Source organism: Notechis scutatus, chromosome 13 (genome assembly GCF_049901735.1).
Source record: "Notechis scutatus isolate UNSWTSFEM ecotype Mainland chromosome 13, rNotScu1.2, whole genome shotgun sequence".
NCBI classification, from domain to species: Eukaryota; Metazoa; Chordata; class Lepidosauria; order Squamata; family Elapidae; genus Notechis; species Notechis scutatus.
In genome coordinates, this window is record NC_142021.1 from 12632364 (window position 1) to 12647432 (window position 15069).

Below are 15069 nucleotides of genomic sequence, written 5' to 3' on the forward strand. Positions count from 1 at the left end.
CAGTTTTGTTTATAATGTGACCTTCTAGAAAGATATCTGAACATATAAGCATATCATGTTTTGTAACTTATTATTCTGTAAAGTTAAAAATATTATGTCCTTGGCTGGGGTGGGGGTTTATATTTTAGCTTGAGATTTCATGTCAGAAAGGCTGGGTTGTCCTGACATTAACAGAACTGGTTAATGATCCATTGTGTTCAGAACATAACAGGAAGATGCCATGAGAACAAGGGTGGTTTCCAAAGAAAAGGAAACAGGTGGTATGCGATGGGTGTGGCATAGGGAATTACATAGTTGGATAGATTGTGAATCCAGGAAAGGGGCAGACACTGTATATATTCTCCAGCCTTCCTGGGGAAAGATGTCTTCTGCTATTAACAGAATTCCCTTTTGCAAAAGCTTAATAATAAAGCTCTTGTTTACTGTCTCTAGTTGTGTTTTGTGATTTTTCTCACAGCCCACATGCCTTGGCCTGACTTGGTCATGTTTGCCTGCAAAAGACTAATTCAGGAGGCCGCATTTGCAGCTCAGGGAGACAATAAGGCAACACTACATCGGAGGAACATCAGAAAACCCCGCAGAATTTTTGGCCAACAGTTCGGGATTTCCTTTGAAGAAAAACCAACATGGAATTCCCCAAAGAAAGAAATACTGAGTGTCACTGAGGCGTCTATCCTGCCCCATCTCTTCTTTAATTTGGTCTGGTGGTGAAGGCACCAGGATAGAAAGCAGGAGACTGTGAGTTCGAGTCCTTCCTTAGCCATGAAAGCCGGTTGGGTGTCTTTGGGCCACTCCCTCTCTCTCGGCCCACCCCACCTCGCAGGGTTGTTGCTGTGGAGAAAATAGGAGGGGGAAGGCGTGCTGAATTTGTTCACTGCCTTGAGTTACTTGTAAGACTAATAAAGGCAGGATACAAATAAATAAATAAGGCAATGGGGCCCTTCCTGGTTCAAGAACGTACCACAGCAAGACAAGAATTTCCCAAACTCACCATTGAACGAGAGGTTTATGGCCTCCAAATAATTTCCTTGAGCAGAGGTGGAGTTGTATCCTGGTGGGAAATTCTCTAATTGTTCGCCATCCAGAACAGCAGGAGGAAGAAACAAAGGAGATAAAACCAGCATTCTTTATTATTATTTTGCTCATTGCTTTAAGTTTTAACCATGATGCATGTAAACAATAGAAGCACAAAAACAAGCATGGACCAGTCCCACCGAGGTTGAGAAGCCCGGGGAAAATGGTCTTTGTGGACCTTGTGTCAGGGAGATCCTGGGCAAGGCCCTTCAAGACCCCACAGGCCAGAGGAGCCTTCGCAAGGCCCGGGCTCCAGCGAAGAGGCACCTGACCAGGGAGGAGGTAACGCCCTTCACACCTTCCCCCACAGCTCCTTCCTTCCCTGGACTTGCCAGGTCAACCACACAAGCCTGCAGCTTGTTAGCCAGAGAAGCTTTGGTTTGCTTCCTCCAGGGGCCCACGGACATGACTGCTGCGTAACTCTACGTTGGCCAACTTCCCAGCAGCAGCAGCAGCCACAGAGTGGAATCAAACCAGAAGGCAGCATTAGTAGTCCTTTACCTATAACTGCAATTGGGACCAGGATTTCCATCGCTAAGGAAGGGAGTTGGTAAGGGAGTCTTGCCCAATTACAACCTTTTTTGCCCTGGCTGTTACGTGAATCATATGGTTGTTAAAACAAATCCAGCTCCCCCCTCGCCACGGCCTTTGCCTGATGGAACCTGGCTGGGAAAGTGGCAAATAGCCATCACGTGACCAGGGGATATGGCAATGGTCATAAATATATCCCAGCGGCCAAGCGCCCAAATTCTGATCACAGGATCACGGTGTTGTGGCCCGGCAGCAGCCAGCAGAGCTGATGGCAGACTCGGACAGTGAGGAGGTTGGGGAGGAACATGGGCCAGTCCTGGAGTCTGGCAGGGAAGGCTCTGAAGAGGGCTCTGTGTCGGAGGCAGAGATGGGGCCAGGGACAATTATCAGCTGCCTTCAGAGATCAGTGGGGCAGAAGAACAGCTGGAGCCTGTTTCCAGTGTGCGCATGCGCAGAGTGGCCAGAAGAAGGGAACAGCTGAGGAACAAGGGCCGAATTGGGACTAAAGCCATAGGTGGACAGTAAATGGCCCCTCCCATAGGGAATAAAAGAGGAGCGAAAGGGGAGTGGGGTTTGCAGGAGACAATTAGTTCAATTCATTAGGGTGAAGATCTGTTCCTGACTCCTTGACAAATAATTTCTGCTACAACGTGGTGTTTGGGAGATATCGGCCTGGCAACTCTCCAAGCCTGATCAAGGTCTGTAGTTGTGAAATCTCTTGAAAGACTGTTGTCCGGGACTTTGCTGGAGAGGAATTCACTTTAACCTAAATAAAAGGGGTTTTATCGGGACGAGGAGTCGGCTTCGTGATCTTGGGAACAAGCCTAGGTCAGAACAAGAGGGGGATGTTGCAATATTTGTAAGTCCAACGATCCACCATAGATCACTTTTTGCAGTGCCATCGTAACTTCAAACTAAATGAATGGTTATAAGTCAAGGGCTTCCTGTGCCGCCCATCACACCTCACCTGCCTTCTCCAGGCGCACCAGAACCGCGTACTGGATGAAGAGCTTCTTAATAGTCACAAGCAGAGAAGTCCACTCCTCTCGCCGTTCATTCTGAACCACAACCCTGCAAAGAACATCGTGAGTGAGCCGCCCAGAACGAGCACAAAGGCCTGAATGAGGAAAAGGGCAGGAGCCAAGTGTAGCCTACAGAGGCCCAGGCAAAGGCGGGGAAATTACAGGGAGGGACAGAAATCTTAAGCTGCTTCCAATTCAGAATCTGCAAGAGAAAAATGCTGGACCTTTTCAGAACAGCAACAACTTTATAGCTGTCACGATTCTAAAATTAACAAAAAAAAAAAACATAAAATGACCAAATAGCAGTGTCCTGCTTCCATAAAAAACATCAGATATTTAAAATTTAGGTAGATTTTCCAGTTGCAGTGTTTTCAGTCTTCTTTGTAAATGCCCAACTGCAGAAGATGGGGAGGCTGGCATCCACCAACCCACCTGCAATAAATTTTGTCCAATCACACTTGGCCAAATAAACTATTCTAGGTTGGTGGTTTTTTTTAATTTTGCTTTGTTACTTGACAGCCCCTTAAGATCTAAAAGGAGAAGAAGTTTCTCTTCCGTATCTGGGCCTCCTGCAAGGGCTGCTGATAATCTGCTTCCAACGGCACCTTCCGACCACCTTCTGCAAAATCTTCTCTAAAGACAGAAGACAGTAGACCAGGCAGAAGCTGCCTGGCCCCTTTAGACCGAGAGGTGACCTCCCCAAGTGGGCCTGCACCAATCCCTTTCTTAAAGGGGTGGCTACAGTCCCCCGAATCTGTTGCCCTGACCCAAGTGGACGGAGCCAGGTGCGGAATGATCCACACCTCCCACTCCCCCGCCAATGGGCCTGAGCTCATGCCACAGAGAACCTTCTCCACTTCTTCCAAGTCAGGAATCAGGGACGTCAGAACTTCAAAACCAGGTCATAAATAGCTTGGGGAGGGGGATGCATTATAACTTTGCACGGCCAGCCAGCTGTAAAGCGAGGTCTGTGTAGGTGAAGCTGCTTTATGAAGGAAGGCAAACTGTCGGTTCCCCAGAGAGGACAAGGGCTTCTCACCGAGCCCCTGACAGGCAGGCGGAAGAGACGCTGCTCAGCCACAGGGAACACCTACTTGTAAAAGTCTTCATAGAAGTGCCCTTCGTGGTCCTGTTGCACTGAGCAACGATGCAACTCTGGAAATTCATCTAGAAACAAACCAAGCCAGGTATAAGAGGAAGCTGCTCTCTGCTGCTGCTGCTTTAAGCATCCCGAGGAGGAGGAGGAGGAGGAGGAAGGAGAGAGAGAGAGAGAGGCCAGCACCTCTCCAGACTCACTTAATGACTTGGCGCTGTAGAAGGTCCGAGAGAAGAGAACCACCGTCACTTCGTGGCTACAGTTCTTCTCCTGTCAGGACAAAAGCAGATCAGAGCCCTGGGGAGCCACTCCTGACGGGCACCACAGGCTCCATCCACAGAAACTGCCCCTCTGACACGCCCAGATGTTGCTCAGCCCACCCCCCTCCATGGGAAGGACCTGGGAGGGGAGAAGAGGGAGGATTCATCGAAGGCCTCATCGAATGCAGCTGGGGGAGGCCTTTTTAAGGTCCCCCCCCAACTCACAGGAAGAACCAGCACAAGATTCTTCCTTCTGACCACAGCAAGGGGGGGGAAAGCCTGAAGTGGCCCAAGAGAACCTTTCCTCTGCTGGGGAGTCAAGGGACAGGGGGCGGGGGGATTCCTTCTCCTCCCCATTTCATTCCCCACTGAGCAAGAAAGGGGCTTCGCCGGAGTCCCCAGCCCCAACCCCTGGGCTCCCCCGAGAGCCCTCCCATCTCGGCCTGAGCCTCCAGGGCTTGTCCTGAGGAAGGCTGGCTTGGGGAAGGGCCACAAGAGGCTCCCTTGAGGCCAGTTAGAAGCTCTGCTTTGCTCCCACGGAGCTGCTACCTTCCACTTGGTGAAAAGGTCAGCTAGGAAGCCGTTCACGGCCTTCTCGAAGTAAAGGTCTCCTGCAAAGGAAAGAGAACCAAGGGTGAGAGGGAAGGCTGGGCCGCCCCCTTTCTGCTCTTCACCCAGCCAGACCCTGCCTGGGACAGACTGGGCCCCAGGGCCAAGAGACGGGGCATCAGTTCCTGCTCACTCCTGGCTCCCCTCAAGCCCTCCTAGGGCTGCAGGCACACCCCTTTGAGGGGCAGCTTCCTTCGTCTCCATCCTTCTTCCCAGGGGTGGGATTCAACCAGAGTTACTACCGGTTCAGCGACTATGTTTTGCGCGTGCGTGTGTAAAACAAAAACCCTTAAGCTGTACTGCCCAGAGAGCTGAAAAGCGCTGCATGCAGGTGCACAGCATTTGGAAAGCCTCTTTTTTTCCTGCTTTTTCAACCTCAGCTGTGCTGCGCCAAGCAGCTGAGGTTGAAAAAGCAGGAAATAAAGGACAGGTAAGAGCCCGGGAGGGCAGGTGGGCCCAACAGCAGCAAACACAGAACCCGTTCGGTGTCTGCTGCTCTTCAGAGCTACCAGTTCTATAGAGCCGGGCAGAACCGGTAGCATCCCCCACCCCCTGCTTCTGCCCGACCTCGGCCCTCCTTAGTGGCAGAGCCTGGCTGTGGATTCGCCTCTTTTGGGACTCCCGGCGGGGCTTCTCTCCCGGGCCCTTCAGACTCAGGTTCCTCCAGCTGGCTTTGGGGGCCTTCTTGGACCAGTCCTGCATCTTTTCACCCATAGTGAGAGCTGCTCTGGCAGCCAAAGCCCTGAGCCGGACCGAAATGGGTCCTCTGGAGCCCAGGGGCCGAGTGTTCTGAAGAGGCCTCGAGGGATGGCATCTGTGGGCAAAACTGGGACCAGAGTCTGCCTGAATCTCTGGAAGGGGCTGGTTAATTATTCACCAAGAAAACAGCTTCCCGCTTTCCTTTGCGATTCCTTCATGCCATTTGTACAGCTTTATAATTTATGCTTGGGGTAGACAAATTAAACTTATACCCATGGATGTTCTAGTTCCTTGTTACTGTTGAAGTTGACAAAAAAAAGGGGAAACTCCACCCTTCCTCCATCAAAGGAGTAGATGGGGTAGACGAGTTGCCAAGCAAGCTGAGGCTCGACCCAGATGGGCGAGGACTGAGGGATCCTCACCATAGATGTCGAAGTCCCACATTTCACAGCTCATCTGGATGAAGATGTAAACCATGGCGGAAGTCGAGCGGAACACCACCTGCAAGGCACCCAGAAGGGAAGGCGCTGAGCCTGGCCTCAAGGATTCCCTCTGAATCAGCCTGGCCAAACCTGGCTTGCTTCTGGGGGTCGCTGAGGCGCTGGATTCAGACAGAACCTGGAAGCTACCTTGTGGGACTGCAGTGGCAGGGCTGCTACAAGAACATCAGCACTCACAGCTGGGAGGACAACATTCTTGCTTCAAATGCTTTCCATGAATAAGATTTGCCCTAATGGCAGGTTAGTCTGAGAGAGCCAGCCGGCCGATTCCTCAGCAGCACGGAAATACAGCGACACTTGCCTGGCAAGAGGGAGCCACGGCCACGGGAACTGAGGGGGCCCTTAGCCCCCAGGCAACCCCAGGGACCTCCTGCAGAAGGAACGCTGGGAAGCGGCTGCTCTGGCTCTTAGCGGCAGGGGTTCTGAAGCTCAGTGTGGGAGAAATGCCAAGGAAACATCTCACGTCAAGAGTCCTACCCGAGTATCCTCGCTGATGTAGCCACAGGTGACTTTCTCACTTTTGACCCACAGTTCACCTGCCTGAGCCCTGAAAACAAACCAAGAGAGAGAAGACTGAAAACATGGGGAAAAACCTTGCTGCGAAAGCTGGGGTGTGAAAAGTGGGAGAGCGGCTGGCCCAGAGGCAGATAAAGAAAAGCAAGAGGGGAATTTAAAGTTTTCTCTCCCTCCGGAAGCAGATCTCCCTCCCGAATCCAGAGCTTTCGTGGGCTCCTGCTGCTTTTATCAAAAGGACAAAAATGTCATCGTTGTGCCAGCTCCCCCCACCACCCTTTTCCAACTTGCTTGGCATTGTGACATGCGTACCAAGGGGGGGAGGGCAGGGTTTGTATTGTGGCATGGTTGCTTTCATCAGCCTGAGGTACTTGACCCCACTGCAGGAGCCCCTGCCCAAATGTATCTTCCTGAGATTGCCCATCAAATTCATCAACCTGATCTGCCTACATGTTACCTTCACTAATTATCAAAACCTCAACATGGTGCCTTTTAAACCTCCTTCTTTAAACAGAAAATAAATTCCAAAACTTCCATCCCCCAGGAGATTCTCAGCTGCCATTCATCCTGGCCTCCTTACTCAGTGACTACGGAGCTAAGATGCCAGGATTGTTGGCAGGGCAAACAGGCTTCATCAGCTGGCTCTGTAGTCAACTGAAGATCCAAAGTGTGCCAGCCCCGGGCAAAACAAGCTCCAAGCACTTCTCCCTGAAGTCTAGACCAAGGAGGAAGAGCTGAGAATGGAGCAGATGCCACCTCCCTCCTCTTGTGAGATCTGGCATGAGAGCCCGTGCCTGTATTCTGGGAGGAAGTTTCACTGAAGTACATGGGACTGGTTTAGGGTGTGAACTTCACTAAGAGAAAAGAGCTGGGAACCACAGAGAGTTCTTTGGGAATGGAAACAGCCAAACTCTGTCCTCCAAGATAAGACTTGACTATCTGGAGACAGGCTGTCAACTCATAAAATATTTCTATGGTCTTTTTAGAGTTGCCAACAGAAAGGGAGGGGGGAGCAGTGGGCAGGTTGCATTCCATAAATGTTTTCAAAGATTGTTTCTAGGTGACCGAAGTTTCTGCCACGCAAAATTCTAATTGGAGAGCATGATTGATGACTCTTGGCTATGGACGTGTCCCATTGGAGAATATGAATTATGATACACCCAGAGGGTGGGGAAAAACCAGGGTCAAGGGTATCAATGAATGATGTGTCTCAGGCAGCGTCGGCATGTTTACTCCTAATAAATCTTCTTTAAGTTTTGGAAGTTCGGCTAGAGACTCATGGTAACTGCCGGAGCCCTGACACAGGCATTAATTCCTGGTAAAACTCAACCTCCTTCCTACACACTTGTGGAAGGGAGGAAGGCACAGCTGCTTACTCACCGAATACCCGCATATTCAACTTTCTGAGTGATGTAAGCACACGTGCCAACCTGAGGTGACAAAGAAAGGAAAAAAGAGAAATGGAACAATTTGCACCCAAGACAATTTGCACTTGCAGAAGGTAAACAACGATTTAAGAAGCAAGTCCATTTCTAGCCAGCATGACATTTCTAGTCGGGAAATATTCAGATCATTTTTGCTAAAGGTCAGAAGCCAGGGTTTCTGAGAGAAGGGGGTGTTTCCACTGGAGCCTGGCAGTCCCTTAACGACACCCCCACTTCCCTGCCTTTGATCCCCATCATCTCAGTTCAATCCAAACTACTGGCCAACATCTCAGTCCTGCAGTACCCACCCACCTACCTCACACTTCAGTTTTACAAGATCGTGTTGAAAGATGGAGGACTCAACATTGTTTCCCGAGTAGAGCTGCAAGCTCTGTTGGCCCTTCAAAGTAAAGCCAAGTCAAGAAACAGACCCCGGAGGGATTCTCAGAATACAGGTAACCTAGGCACACGGCCAACCGGATTTTACAGACTCCTTTGCATCGGTCATTAAATGAACACTGTGATCCTTAAGCAAACCCACTGTTCCCAACAGCAATAGCACTTAGACTTATATACTGCTTCACAGTGCTTTACCGCCCTCTCTAAGCGGTTTACAGAGTCAGCCTCTTGTTTCCCAATAATCTGGGCCCTCCTTTTACCCACCTGGGAAGGATGGAAGGCTGAGTCAACCTCAAGCCTGGTGAGATTTGAACTGCCAAATTGCAGGCAGTCGGCAGGCACCAGATATAGCCTGCAGTACAGCACTCCATCCACTGCACCACTGATGGCATGGTTTAGTTGAAAATGAGGAATAACTTCCAATTTTCAGCAAAACTTGTAAAATGCAGTCATGCAATCACAGGACGCTACAAATGGCCGGGTCATAACTTGCCTTTTCCAGCTAAGTCACAAGTCAAGAAACTACCTATACTATTTTACTGATTTGGGGTGTGTTAATTACATCTTGAAAAACTGTCCATAATCCTCACTGCCCCACTTTTAAGGACAAAGTAGGGCTGCTCTAGGTCTCTTTCTCACATTTTCTACTTTCCCAGTTCTAAGCAACTGTTCTTCTCTTTCCTTCCCAAGGCCAGAACTAAATGTCTCTACAGATGTCAACTGCTCAATTCCAAGTTGGAGGGGAACTATTAGATCATCCAGTCCTACCCTTACTTCATACAGAAATCCAGTTTAAAACGTTCGCAACAGATTTGATCCTCACCAAGCTTTTCTTCAGGCGCCACATATCCCCGCGTCCAATGTACTGGTCCTTGAATGTCAGCTCCACTAAATCCAGAGTCACATCCTAAAAAGGAACACAGGGGGACTATGATTTCTGCCTCCAACCATTCTGTTTCTGCTGATACGTCTGGATGCAGTTTTTCCAACCCTTCAAACTATCTGCATATTACTTCCCTTTCCAAAACATTTCAAGACATAAAACACCCACAGCACTCAATCATTTGTTAACTAACAACAATTCTTTATCTATAAACTGCAGGGTTTCGCAACCTTGCCAATTTTAAGATGCTTGGATGTCAACTCCCAGAATTCCTCAGCTAGCACGGCTGTCTGAGTAGTTCTGGGTTGATGTCCACACACCTTTAAAGTTGGCAAGGCTGGGAAATGCTGTATTACCGAGCACCAGAGGATTTTACCAATTTCATAAATTTAGCCATCTTAACTTCTTGGCAATCTCCAGAAGAAAAAGCAGAGGACGGCTGAATTGTGTGAACATATCTGCCATATAGGGCAAAACACCAAAGCACACATCAGAAACAGGCAGGACTGGCAGCTAGGCTGGGAAAGGAAATGCAGGTCTGTGGTGGCATTTGACTTACAGCCCAGACTCTGCTACTCTTAAAACCACTGTGCTCATCAGAAGGTTCTGCAGGTGTCAAGCACCAGAGAAATCAGGAGAACCAAGCAGTTCAAATGTGTATAAAGGTTTATGGCAAGCTTAAGTTCTCTACAAGAACCTGAATTACTAACAACCAAGGGAAATTAGTGGGAGTTAAGAACAGAAGGAATTCAAGGTGAGCCGGACTTAGATCTCTGGTGGGAGCGTAGGAAGTCAGCCTCCCTCGGGCTCAGCCTGGCCATCTCCTACAGCAGGAAGACTATCCAAGCATCTTTAGCGAAAGCTGAAGGGCAGCAGAAGCTCACCTACCTTGGGGTCAACAACGTTGACGTGAACATCCTGGTAGGGCCTCAGTCGAAACACCTGAGCAACAGTCTGATCAACACTGATGGTTTCTGTGCAAAGAAAGGAGAGAAAGTTGGGAGAATTGGAGGAGGCCTTCTGTGGAATCAGTCCAGCGTCAACATCAGAGCTGTGTTTCTCAACGTTGGCAAGTTTAAGATGGGTAAACTTCGATTCCCAGAATTCCTCTCCTCAATTCCAGGCTGTCCAATTCTGGGAGTTCCACACATCTTAAACTTGCTAGAGTTTAAGAATGAGTTTAAGATGAGAAACATTGCTTCAGAGGAACTGACCACCTGCCTATCAGGGTATAAAGAGCTTGTCCACCGACTAATGATTGACTTATGAGCAAGCAGCCAAAGCAACACTCAATGATAAAAACACTGACCTATCTCTGGGGTCCTTATCAAGGGATGATGCTGGGCTTACAGGTATCTCTTTCAGGGTCTGCTTTGTTTCCTATTCATCTGACTTCTCTTTTTTGGCCTATTCAGAGCAAAGCAACAGCCTCCAGCATCAACTGCTTCAATCAGAGGAATTCCAATGTTTGCTTAGAAATTGCAAACAATGACTGGTTCCAATCTGTGTTTCAGAAGCACCCTCATAGGCTCCAGAAAAACAGAATAAAAGGCAAGGAGCCACCACACAGCAACTGGTGAAATGTTTTCGGACTGGCAGTGCTGGCAGCAAACCAGATGCAAAATCTCCCCAACTGCCTTGCAACAGGATCTAAATTATTCCCAGAGTGACCTCCAGTCCAAAAAGGCAACTCTCAAGCAAATGATGAAGAAAACCTGGCTTCTGACCTTGACCTGGAAGGATGATGACAAGCCAGGAACCCATCATCCTATGAAGATGGCTTGAGAGCCAACCCCAGTGCAGGATGAAAATGGCATAAATTACAACAGTTCCAGAAATAATCAACTATGCCTGCTATTTGGGAAATGAAGTCTGACATAAATGTCATCATCTAAACTCTGCAGTGATCAGACTGGAGGTTCTTCCATGCAGAACTATGCAAATTCCCACCTGGCTTGAATTACGAGAAGGCTAACCTTTCAAAAGCCAGGGATCTCCAACCTTGGCAACTTTAAGACTTGTGGACTTCAACTCCCAGAGTTCCTCAGCTAGCAAAGCTGGGGAACTCTGAGAGTTGAAGCCTACAAGTCTTAAAGTTGCCAAGGTTGGAGATCCTTGTTTCAAGCTATCCTCATTGAGCCTTACTAGGCTCAAGTCTCATTGCAAGCAACTGATCAGGGATCAGCTGTTGGAGCCCAGGCTGCTCTTGGGACTCATTATGACACCTGCTCCAGGACTGGGAAGAAAAAAAAAACAACTCCTGATTTCTTTCAGATCTCCCAAAACCAGATCTTAGCAAATATTATACTCTGCACCACTGGTGTCCAAACTTTTGGCTTACCTGAGTGAAGTGCAGCTGTCTTCGGCTGCATATAAAATATATAATATAATGTGTATGTCACATAACAATGTTAAAAGTTTATGATCTTACTAGCTGTCCATGGCCACATGCAGCCCAGAGACTGCGGATTAGATATCCCTAATTCTAGACCCTTAGAACTGGATTATGTCTTTGGCTGCCTCTGCTCTTTCCTGATAAAGAGATTCTTTCAAGTGCTCTTAAGGGAACCTTTTTGTGAATTAGGGAACTTAATTCCAACCGACAAATTTGTGCAAACTGCCTAAGGACCAATCTCGGTTTTGAGCTTATGGCACGGACCAGCTCTTCTCTTTGCTTATGAACAATCCTCTACACGCAGCCTTGGAAGATCATAGCTGGGCCTGATCTAGTCCCATCTAATCTATTTCACCAGTAGGGTCAGCACTGTGTGTTGAAATGTAGAAGGCAAGGGCACATGCTTTATTTTGAGCTCCTGCAGAAAAGGGGGAATAGAAATCAAATGAATATAATAGTAAATTGCTCTCTCTGGTTAGTGAGTTATTGACTGTCGATTAACGAGAACTAGCGGTTGCCAGGGCATCCTGGCAGTTTTCAAAACAGAGAGAAAAATCCCACCTTTCTGTAAGTCTTCCTTGAGCGACTTCACTTGCAGGAGGAGTGGACTGGAAAGCAAGAGTGACAATCAGGGACAGGATCTCTCCAGCAACCAAAAAGCATTTCAGCCAAGAAGATCCTCAAGAATTTCAAATTTCTCATGCTTCTAGCCAAGTAAAACTCCCAAAGTAGTCCTACCGGTCACCATTTAGGAACATTTTGTTTCCCGCAAGCTCTGTTTTTGGTTTCTACAAGTTTGTTTATAGATATATTATTACACACTGACGTTTTCTTTACCACCAAATGGAAGCAGGCAATATCTGCCTTTTGAAACAAACCAATAGTAACCAATAGTAACAAGGTCTTCTCCACCTGACTGGCTCTCCCTGACTTCCCAACAGCTTCCACTTTTCTCCAACTAAAGCAAAAATACCAGTTCAGCTTGTGATGCTGAGGCCTTTTTATCTCCCCATTGCAAAGTTGTGGGACTGTCCACACACCACCCCCACATCATGCATTATGTCCCAAAGCAGATCCATCCACAAGGAGAGTCACCTGTATTCATCATTGGGGTGTGCTATTTCCACTATATCTCCCAACTTGATCTGAAGGAATACTTTGGGGTTCACCATAAGTTCATCATCTGAAAAGGAAACAGTTGGAAAAGAACCCTTGTAGAGTTTGTAGCTTAGAGCAACTTTCATAGCAGTTCCAAAGTTATCCTCAATGCCACTAAAGCTGAGAAACCGGAGATGGAATGAGTCCCAGGGTGAGCGAAATACTCTGAAAACCTAGAGGGTGTCAACCATGTCCCAGTCAAGTCATCCAGCAAAGAAAGACTCCTGGCCGTTTGTTTTTGCCAATAACATACTTTACTAAAGCTTAGGGTGGTTTTTTCTGAGGTTTTTTCCTCTGCAAACAATACAAAGTAAATTTTCCTTTCCCCTCCATCCTGCCATCCCTGGTTATTTGCAAATGTCCAACCAGGTGCTTGTTCAGGAAACAGGTTCTCAGTTCCCAGCTCTGCACATAGTTAGTTGACCTTGGCTGGCTGAAGCTTTTCACAAGGCTCAGCTGGGCTACCATTCTACCCATTCGTCCCTTCTTCCTTAGTTCTATCTTTCCCTCTTCCCCCACCCCACACCTTGCTAAAGTCAAGCTGTCAGCTCATGAAGCTTAACATAGGAGAGAGGCAGCCATGAGTGTTTTTAAATTGAGAAAGCATCCCAACTGAGAATAGGGGCGTTCACTTCAAATTCAAACCTCATCCTAAGAATAAACTAAGCAGGCATAAACTTAGCCTCCCTGCATATGCTGGAATACATTATAAAGTTGCTCGTTATAAACATAAATGAGATTAACATCTTAAGCAACCTTATTAGGGATAACATCCCACACTGAACAGACTGCAATTTCTTTCCAAATAAAATGTGCTACTTTAAACAGCTGCTTTACAAGTGTTATCATTAAGTTGGGAACCTCAAATTTGTCCTAAAAGGCCTTGTTGCAGTCCAGATATTGCAGAGCTTGGAAGATCCTGCACCCAAGGGCAAAAGGTTTATTAGTGTTTTCCTACACCTTCAGGGCACCCCAAGGCCCAGCCACTTTCAACGAGGCTACTAACCGCTGTTTCCGAAGCCTTTTTTATGTATGACAAGCTTGTAAACTTTGTTGGTTCTCATCTTGATTTCAAATTCTTGTTCTTCTTGATTATCAGAAATCAGGCATTAGACACAACCTTCTACTTTCCGCAAAATAAAAGCAAGTAATACATGAGAAGCTGTTCCTCTTCCATTGTATTCTGTGAGGAAGCCAAAGCAAAGCAAAATAAAATCACAGGTGCCAACAGCTTTATATATTGTTTATTTCTGTATGGTCATAGACTAAAAAAATAATTAAAATACAAAGCATTCAAGATAAAAATCCTTTTCCTAACAGATATGCCTAATTGGATTTTGTTCTGATCAAATGGCTTGTTCTGATCAATTTCCACAAGCAGAAAATTTGATAATTTTTTTTTTGGAAACTTCATAATAGTGATGTTTTAGCTGCCCATTAGGACCAACTCAAAAGTTTTACAGGTAGAGGGGAGATTAGCTCAAACTTCCAACAATGATCTTTTGGGCAATTCAACTGAACATGTGCATCTGGTTCAATTTCAATACCTGAACACATCCCAAATAATCTTGGCAGGGATATTACTGAATCTCAGGACAGGGCATCTACGTGGCCCAGTGTAAGGAGGGCACAAGAGGTGAGGAAAAGTTATTTGGGAGAGGTCTCTCACTCACCAAGGCAGAGGGGGGAGGCAACCCTCTGCACATCAAAGTCTAAGATCCTCTGCCTGATCTCAGCTTAGACTTTTATAAGGTTGCGTTCATAGACAGCACAGCCCATTTTGGAAATCCACATTTGATTCCTTTTGGCCAGGCTGCAAAGAGCAATCTGTGGATAAAACAGCTTATTTTGAAGCAAAAGGAAGTTTTTGCCCCCAGGATTCCCCTTTGCAGGGAAAAGGGTCACCTAAATGAGCTGTGGTGGCACAGTGGTTGGAAAGCAGCATTGCAGATTATTTCTGCTGACTGCCAGCAGTTCGATCCTGACCGACTCAAGGTTGACTCAGTAAACCGCTTAGAGAGGGCTGGAAAGCACTGTGAAGCGGGATATAAGTCTTTATTGCTCTTGCTCTTCCTTTCTGCCTGCCGTGGTTAGAGTGCAGGATTGCAGGCTAACTCTGCTGACTGCTGGTGGTTCGATCCTGACCTGCTCCAGGTTGACTCAGCCTTCCATCCTTCCGAGGTGGGTAAAATGAGGACCCACATTGTTGGGGGCCAGAGGCTGACTCTGTACACCGCTTAGAGGGGGCTGGAAAGCACTATAAAGCGGAATATAAGTCTGTCTGCTCTTCCTTTTCTCTTTCCTTCCTTTCTGGCCATTGCAACAGAGAAGGGAGGGAAGCACTGTGAGTCTGTATATAAATCTAAGTGCTATTGCTAAATAATCCAGAGCTCTACCATCCCTCCAGCCACCTTCACAGGTTGGGGAGGCTCCTGAAGACCACCTAGCCCAGCCTTCAAAGGACTGGAGGTTGTGGCTCGCGTGTCCCTCCTCTTCCCTAGAAAAA

General features: G+C 47.5%; 1 protein-coding gene across 13 annotated transcripts in view; it reads right to left on the minus strand.

The window, feature by feature from the left end:
• DEPDC5 (DEP domain containing 5, GATOR1 subcomplex subunit) overlaps window positions 1-15069 on the minus strand; it is a 63174-nt gene that overhangs the window by 47208 nt on the left and 897 nt on the right. For all 13 annotated transcript variants that reach the window (XM_087943050.1, XM_087943047.1, XM_087943049.1 and 10 more), the window contains exons 2-14: window positions 13570-13746; window positions 12501-12588; window positions 11967-12013; window positions 9899-9984; window positions 8951-9034; window positions 7685-7734; window positions 6269-6338; window positions 5714-5792; window positions 4533-4594; window positions 3924-3993; window positions 3722-3794; window positions 2573-2676; window positions 992-1066 (exon numbers count right to left, since the gene is read on the minus strand). In XM_087943050.1, the coding sequence (XP_087799176.1) occupies window positions 992-1066; window positions 2573-2676; window positions 3722-3794; window positions 3924-3993; window positions 4533-4594; window positions 5714-5792; window positions 6269-6338; window positions 7685-7734; window positions 8951-9034; window positions 9899-9984; window positions 11967-12013; window positions 12501-12588; window positions 13570-13627 (946 nt within the window). In that variant the 5' untranslated portion in view covers window positions 13628-13746. The remainder of the gene's footprint in view (window positions 1-991; window positions 1067-2572; window positions 2677-3721; window positions 3795-3923; window positions 3994-4532; window positions 4595-5713; window positions 5793-6268; window positions 6339-7684; window positions 7735-8950; window positions 9035-9898; window positions 9985-11966; window positions 12014-12500; window positions 12589-13569; window positions 13747-15069) is intronic.